Source organism: Helianthus annuus, chromosome 6 (genome assembly GCF_002127325.2).
Source record: "Helianthus annuus cultivar XRQ/B chromosome 6, HanXRQr2.0-SUNRISE, whole genome shotgun sequence".
In the NCBI taxonomy this organism is placed as follows: domain Eukaryota; kingdom Viridiplantae; phylum Streptophyta; class Magnoliopsida; order Asterales; family Asteraceae; genus Helianthus; species Helianthus annuus.
In genome coordinates this window covers 106,855,516-106,863,853 of record NC_035438.2, presented here as the reverse complement: position 1 = coordinate 106,863,853, position 8,338 = coordinate 106,855,516, and the positions used below count along the sequence as shown (strand labels likewise).

The 8,338-nt window shown below is 38.2% G+C and overlaps 1 protein-coding gene across 1 annotated transcript; it reads right to left on the bottom strand.

Annotated features, from left to right (window-relative positions):
* Positions 1–502: 502 nt before the first annotated feature.
* LOC110944905 lies at positions 503–976 on the bottom strand. The gene has a single exon (XM_022186549.1). The coding sequence runs from the start codon at positions 974–976 to the stop codon at positions 503–505; it is 474 nt and encodes a 157-aa protein (XP_022042241.1).
* Between the last annotated feature and the right edge of the window lie 7,362 nt (positions 977–8,338).

Here is an 8,338-nt window from a genome sequence, read left to right as displayed (position 1 = left end):
AAAATTATTATGGTTTGTGGTTAAACAAATGAATAAGTAGGAAAAAAAAAACTTGGCTACAAACTATGAAAAAGAATATGTAAAAGAATGCTAAAATAATGTAAAAAAGGTCAAACAAACAAGTGTAGTTTCAATGCTGTTAGACTAAAGGGAGTGGGGCAACCTTTTGAGTGGGCGTCTTGCGACACGTGGCGCCACGTCATATTAGAGGATTTTGAGCAAAAAAGGGGTAGTGGGGCAACTTTGCTGGATAGGGCGTCTTGCGACACGTGGCACCCATTTAATTTTGATTTTTTTTATGTTAAAAATATAAAGTGTTATATTTTTTTATAAAATTATTGATACTCATTAAATAAAATAACCAACATACAACTTATTCATTAAAAAAACATACAACAATACACGTCTACTACTCATCGTCACTAACGTACTCGTTTAGGTCGAGGTCGACTACATTGTTATTATCTTCATCCTCGTTATCTCCTTCATCCTCGTTAACGAATCAACGCGCAGACTTGGCAGACATTCTCAGGTACTCGTCAAATGAATCAACGCTTGTGCCATATGCAAGTTGTCGGATGGCCACAGTACACTTTTGTAATGGAGTAAAGCCAAGATACCCACGAGCGTCATACTTTTGTTTGAAATAATCATAATCTTCCTTCATGTCGTTTGTAATACGGGTAAATAGACGTTTACTCATGCGAAAGCGACGTCTAAATATCTTCGCGTCATATACCGGCTCCTCCCCGAAATAGTCTTGCATCAGCCGTTGTTGTCCTGCGGCACGATCCCGCATAATATGAGTTCTTTTTCTAATCAGTTGGTCATCCGTTTCATTGTCCTCGCTAGCAACGTGAACCATTAAATTGATCGTTGTCATTACCGCCTCGTTGATGGCTTCTTCAAATTCATAAGAACTAGATGAAGTTGTATCGTCGTCGGACGAGGATGACGAAGGGACGTTGAACTCCATTTGTGGTTCCAAAAAAACAAAATGGTTATGTTGAAAGAATGTATTTGGTGTTGTATATTTTTAGAGTGTGTTGTGTTGTATGGTGGATGTGTATATATATATATATATATATATAGTAATTTGGTTAAAAAAAAAAAACAAAAGTTAGTCAACATATCCGTTGGAGAGTGCAAAATAACGGCTAGTTTTTTTGAAGTGTGTGGAAAGTGGGCGACGAGAAGAGGATGGGCTGGAGTGGGACGCCACCCAAGACGCCAAGGGGGGCGGTGTTCCAGGCGATTCCGGGCGACTCGGGAGGGGGAGTCGCCCCACTCCCTTCAGTCTTAATGGTCACAATGTTGCTGCCTAAAAAACTAATATAAACCAACATTTCGGTTGCAAACCTTCAAACCCCATAAAACTATATATATCCTTATAAACATCACAATAGCAGTACACAGATTTCTAAAGAACACAGGATGTTGATATAAACAAATAGACGTATAAAGGTAATCATGGACACTTATAACTTCAATCATCCTCGTTGGTGGATAACTGTTATCTTCAAAAATTTGTCCATGTTAATTAAGTAACTTTAGACTTATAATTAATCTTTGTTAAGTTTCTTCAAATTCACCCGTAACATTACATTATGCCTCCTTAGTAAACTATTTACAAGGAACATTATGCGGCTTGGTGAGAACATTCATATTGGTATTCCTATACCATCGCAAACCATATAAATAATTTTTTTAAGTTACCAATTTTTGCACTCCATCCGAATCCCTAAAACAGAGAATAAATATATGGATTGCATAATGAGTATTTGGATCTTGTACAAAACTAAAAATTGCGGTGACAAGTTTAGCCATTGATCTCCCAAGATCAATGGCTCAAAACTAGGCAATGAAATTTTCATAAATCTTAGGTTCAAACAATTGAAGAAACAAATAGAGAAAGAGTATCCTGGTTCTTTCCCACTTGAACTTTTTCCTTGATTTTCAGAGGTTAAAAAAATAAACCTTATTAATGAGCACTTCATTATCTTTAATTCGAGCAATCTATTACTATAGTTTTCTTAAAAAAGAATTACAGGATTTTGAATGCCCAGCATATGACTACGTAATTTTGAATATCCATTACGTGATTACATATTTAACATAAACCATTACGTGATTACACATTCAATATAAATCCATTACTTGATTACATTTCATTATGATTTGTTATAACTTATAACTGATGTTATTAGAATTATGCTTATTACGTGATTACACATTCAATCATGAAATGAGTATTCAAAATCACGTAGTCACATAATAATACATAGTCAACTATTATTACGTAATTATGTAATCACTTAGTGTGATTTCACATACTATAATGAAATAACGTAATTACGTAATGGGTGTAACAACCCGACTTTTCGGATCGTTACCTGTCGCTGTCTTTTCTTTTGTAAACGCTTGTACTCTAGAGATTTGATTAACGTTATGGGCTAAACTTTATTTTCAACGCATTTTAAACGCCTATTACAACGCTTACTTAATCACGATTGTCGCAATTAAACGCTATTTATACCGCTTGTTACTTAAACGCTATCGCAACGCAAACTCAACGCAAACTCGATATGCGGATTGTTTATATTATGTGTGTTAATTGAATGATTACTTGTTTAGAATGTATGTGGTTATCAACGCAACGCTTATACGCTCGAACGCTCACTCGCAACTCGATTAAACGCAACACAACGCTTAACAAACGAACCAAAGTTGGAAAACTAACAAACGCAATGTAACAACCCGCACTTTCATGCGTTGTTACTACTCGCTATACTCGTTACGCCTAGCACCAGAGATTCGGATCATAATGTTATATCGCATATATCGCTAATCGCTAATCGCAGTATTTTTAGCATATTTCGCATACATTATCGCTAACACATCACAATTGCACTGCTGACAACCACGATGATGTCAAGTGAGGACCAATTCTACCCTCCTTGATAGCCGTGACGCGTCGCAAAGCAACGCAATACTCGAAAACGCACTCGCAGGCACACGTAACTCGATTATCGCAGGACTCGAAATATGGATACGTATATACGACCTTTTTGTGATTAATTATAATAGATATATGAAAATATGGATAAAAAGGTGTAATCAAACTATCGCAATGTTTAACAGCCGAACGGATGGGCCAGCCGAACGGACTGCCAACCGAACGGACGGGCCACACCCTCCCTCCTCTCCTTCTTGCCTATAAATACCCCCACCCTCCCATCATTTTCTCTGATGTCGAGCTCTCATTCGACCATCACGATTTGGAGTCTTTTCTCTCGATTTCTCGCGATTCTTGTAAGTTTTCACTCAAATTCTTGTACTTTTATGATCTACACGCAATTCTCCATCTTTCTATCTTTTAAATCTCGACTTTTAACGATGAAATCTACCGATTTGAGGTGTTCTAAGATGATGTCATCAAGAGTTCTTATAAACTTCAAAGTGTGACCTCATTTAACCATAAATAGCTCAGATCTAAGTGATTTCCACATGTTTTATAACTATCTCACCTAAAACTATGCCACCTAATCAAAGAACATGTGATTTCGGATTAAACAAGGGAAAGACCGTCAAGAACGGTCAGATCTGATGGAACGGGGTGGTTCCCGGCCGTTGGAACAAGTCGGACTTGATGAAATTTAAGTACGAAGGCACACCGTTCCGATCAAAACCGCCGAAGAACCTTCAAAATTAGTCGAATATCAGTCGGACAGGCTGCCAGCCGATCGGACAGGCTGCCATCCGATCGGGCAGCAGCCCCTCCGATCGGGCAGCAGCCCATCCGATCAGACAGCAGCCCATCCGAACGGGCCGACATCCGATCGGATTATCACTCACTTCTTGGTTCTCTCGCTGCCATTTAACGCGCTATCCAACGCTCACACAATCGATCTGTGATCAGGGTAATCTCAAACACTTTCCCGCCAATCCAACCAAGCTGTGTTAGCTCGCTGAATACGCACAGTGAGTATACTCGAACCCATTTTAATCACATTTTGGGTGTAACATACGTCACAATCAATTTCAATCGAACTAATCAATTGTTTAATCTATTTTATGACTTGCGAATGGCTGAATTACATATTTATACGTGATGCTAGTTACATAAGTGATAGGACTCTTACTCACGAGGTCCCGCCTTAACTAGTATAGTACTATAGCACCCGACGGGGTCTAGCTAGGATGTTAGCAATCGAAATCGCAGCTCGAGTGACTTAGCTGGTAGTAATTGTCTGGTGTTTATGTGATAGCATATCCCGTTTATGTAAGAAGTATTCGCAACACTTTTAAATCGCTACTAATCTATTTTTCGCTACTATCAAAACTTGTATACTCGCCAATACTTTTGTATTGACGTTGTTTTAACGTATGTTGCAGGTTTAAATCGCAGACTACATCAAATCAAGCTAGGAAGTCTAGAAACACACCTAAAATCTAGGTTGTCGGATTTGAATTGTTCGAGAGGACAAGAAATCTGTGATGACTTATGTGATTGTATTATTTGTTAGTATGGGATAACAAATGTAATAAATATTATCGCAATATAGTTGTTATGGATTCTCTTGAGCAATCTGATTCGCCTAGTGCCACGCCCCGATGATTCCGCCATCGGTTGGGGTGTGACAGATTGGTATCAGAGCCATAATTATAGGGAATTAGGCAAGACATGACCTAGTCCGGGTCAATGTCTTAGAAACAACCTAGTCTATAGTTTAAGTACCAACAGGCCGACTCGTACGAACCCAGTAGGGTTTGTATGGGCCTACTTGATGCTCTCGATCGAAATTGCTAAAAAAACTACAACTTTATGTGAACACCGCGTACTACAGCTTCACACGAAGAAGCCTTTCCTAAGGCTGAAATACTACTTAGCCTTTCCTAAGGCTGACACAATGCACACGTTTTTGAAAATACTCGCATAACACAACAGAGTGATCCAGTCGAGACCAGGTGTGAAAACCAAAAACTCTCGATAGGATTGCTTACTCAGCGCATTTTTCTAGCACGAGAACTTTCCGATGAGCTAGGAGTGACATCCGAATCTCAACGAAAGTCTCCATCTCAAAATCCAGTGGAACTTCTGAATTTATTCGAAGAGCACGACCACAGCTAGGAGCGAAGTAATTAAGTCAGGGGTGAAACCCGTATCTTAATAAACCGTTCCACTCTCTAAAATGGTTTTCGAAAAAGCTCTCACCAAGGACTCGACCATAACGATGACTCGAGCCACGCGATGACTAGGAGGACAAATGCCACGAGCTGCATCCTAGTGGAAGCATAAGTCTTCTAGGTCTACGCGCGTGCACGAACTTGTTAAGTATAGTTGGGTTACCTTGGGTAGTCGACGCCTAAACACCCGAGGCACTCCGATTATTTTACTAAGCCTACGACTCGCTGGTTTTATGCCTTAATGAACTTAATTACGCTTTATGTGTTTATTTTACGCCTTACCGATTTCTCGATTTATCAATTTCCGCTCCTTGTTTTACAAAAAGCAGAACTCGCACAACCATCGCAATCTAAAACGAAGACCGAATGATCGCAACAAAACTAATGTCTAATTACTCGCTTACGCTCTCGCTCTCTCCCTCCCATCGCATCCTCGCGTATTCTACACCGATATGTATGTGGGTAAGTATAAACTACAACTATTTATATGTACAAAACAAATCATTGTGTGAAAACTTAGGAATCTCGTGTCTCCTATGTGGCTCCTATGTGAAATCTAATACATTATACGCTATAAGTTTTGATCGCGCTCAATCGCATCGCAAACTCAAAAATCATTATGATCGAATCTCACTCCAAATATCTCTCTGTCTAGATGCCTTCCAACAACCCTACCTCGAGACGAACAGCTAGGAGAAGAGCCAAACAAAGCGCCGATAAGAGGATTGCCTCGCTTGTGGCCAAAGAAGTGGCCAAAATCATTCCTCAAATTGTTGCTCAGGTGCACTCTCTCACCAACTCTCGAACCTCGGAAGACTTCAAGACAGAAGCGCCGCAATCTGCTTTCCTCTACAAACACTTCAAAGCCTGTGATCTGATGGGATTCACGGGTGAAGGAGGTGTGTCCCAACTACTCCAGTGGTTCGATTCTATCAAAGTTACCCTTCGTCAGAGTGGGTGTCCTGATGGTTTTCGTACAACTTGCACAACCAGAGTATTTCAGTTACAAGCACTCGAATGGTGGACTGCCGAACGTAACAAACGTGGAATCTCCGCAGCTTACGCTCTCTCTTGGGATGAGCTGAAAGAGCTCATGAAGAAAGAGTACTGTCCTCCTCACGAAGTCCAGAAACTAGAAGACGAATTTTGGAAAATCAAGCAAGTCGAATGTCACACCCTGGCTTTTGCGGAAGCGTGGTTTATTTCGTGTGACTTCTTAATACCATAGCAATCAATCATAACAATGCTATATGATAAAAACACGAGATGTTTATCCATTAATAAAGTTTAGAAAATGCCACATTACCGTTGTCTGAAAACATCAATACCAAATTAAGTTACAAACCATGACATGTTTAAACGAGTTCACAAAGACTCAACAAAAGTACTTAAATAAAACCCGAGTTTAGAAACGTGTATCCCGTCCAGGCATAGGATACAACCCCTAAACTCGACAACCATGGATAACATCTTTTATTTAAACGCAGACTAGTTCCCTGAAATACATGTAGTTTGAAGAATCAACAAAAGTTGAGCGAGTTCATGTGTAAGTGAGTATGAATAAACCTTTGTAAATAGTGTATGTATGTATGTCCCGGTATGAAAGCAAGCAAGGAAAATATCACCAATGGTTTGCAAGGCCACTGATATGTGTGACGGTGTAGGAAGACTCAAACCTAGCAAAGTTGTACCGGGCTCCCGGCTGGAAGACATAGTCACCACAATGGGCCACCCTGGCCACATGGGTGTGGGCTCGCTACACCCAAATAGATCTATCACTCATGCCCCTCGGTCCTGATACGAGGATTAATGGTCCCAAGTATCTGCCTACCCTATCACATGATCTATGGTTCTTTCCTAGGCTAATCATACCAATAGTATTGTAAGCAATCCTTTGTAACATGTGTTTCACCCCCGAAGTAAGTAAACAAAACAGTTTAAGGAAAAGGGGGACATGAACTCACTGTAGTGCGTCTTCAGTATCGTCAACTCAAACTCTGTCAGCTACACGACAACCTACAACGTACTAATGTCTATTAGATGAACGGGCCGTGCCTTGGCTTAGATTTTAATGTTTTTGAGTTGTGTTTCTTGTGTCTCTGAATATTATTCCAAGTTATAATTATTTGTTAAAACAATTATTTTAACTTTAAATTATATTTTGTTCTGGAATAATTGATTAAACAATATTCTGCATTAATACTTTTTAAGTATTTTAACTTCGTATTTCCTTCCCAAGGATGGGGGTATTTATACATGTATATTTGTAGTTCCGAAATAATATATTTTTAAGTCCCACTTAGAAAATATGTAACTTATTTGCCAAAAATAATGTATTCCAAAATATATATATTTTCCCAAAAATAATATATTTTCACTCCTTGTATCCAAAACAATATTTACCAAAAATATATTTGGAAGAGTATTTTCCGGAGTATTTCATAAGTTACGTTTTTGCGTTTGGTTTCACAATATCGAGTGTGTAACTGAAATATTTATTCCGTGAGATTTTTGGTATTATTTTGGGGTTGTAATTTCATGGTAATTTGTAAGTTATATTATTTTTCCGTAAAATAATATAACTATTCCATATAGTAAACAAATATTCACACAAGTGTCTTAATATAAAATATATATTCTAAATATATATTTATCCATTTCTATTTACGAAAACCAACCTCCGATACTTTGTATTTTTGTAACAAAACCTATGGCGAAGTTTATTTTGAAAACAAAGTTTAAAATATACTTGTAACCACTTGTTAGAAAATATTTTCTAAGTGTTGGAATTTTAGAAAAATTTCGCCATAGTTTTCTTTGTAAATGGAGGTGTCCATGCTAAATAGCATATCATTTTCTTTTCCAAAAATTATTCAAACAATCAACAATCACACTCTAAACAATATTACACTTACCAAGTGCGAAAACTATTCCATATACAATACAACATAAACTTGATTTTTTCTCAAAAACGCGTAGTATCTTGGTAAAGTGTTTAGTGGGTTTAGTTACCCTCCAAAGTGTGTTTACTTCTTTTAAAATCTCATCCTTGCAAAGATTTGGTGTTTACAACTTGTAAACATAATTTACAAAAATGTTTATTTATCACATTTTCTTGTTTCACTAATGTTTACACACTTGTCTTTCCACT

Excerpts from the sequence above, each read along its gene's own strand:
- LOC110944905 (XM_022186549.1), bottom strand. The coding sequence starts at position 976 with ATGGAGTTCAACGTCCCTTCGTCATCCTCGTCCGACGACGATACAACT.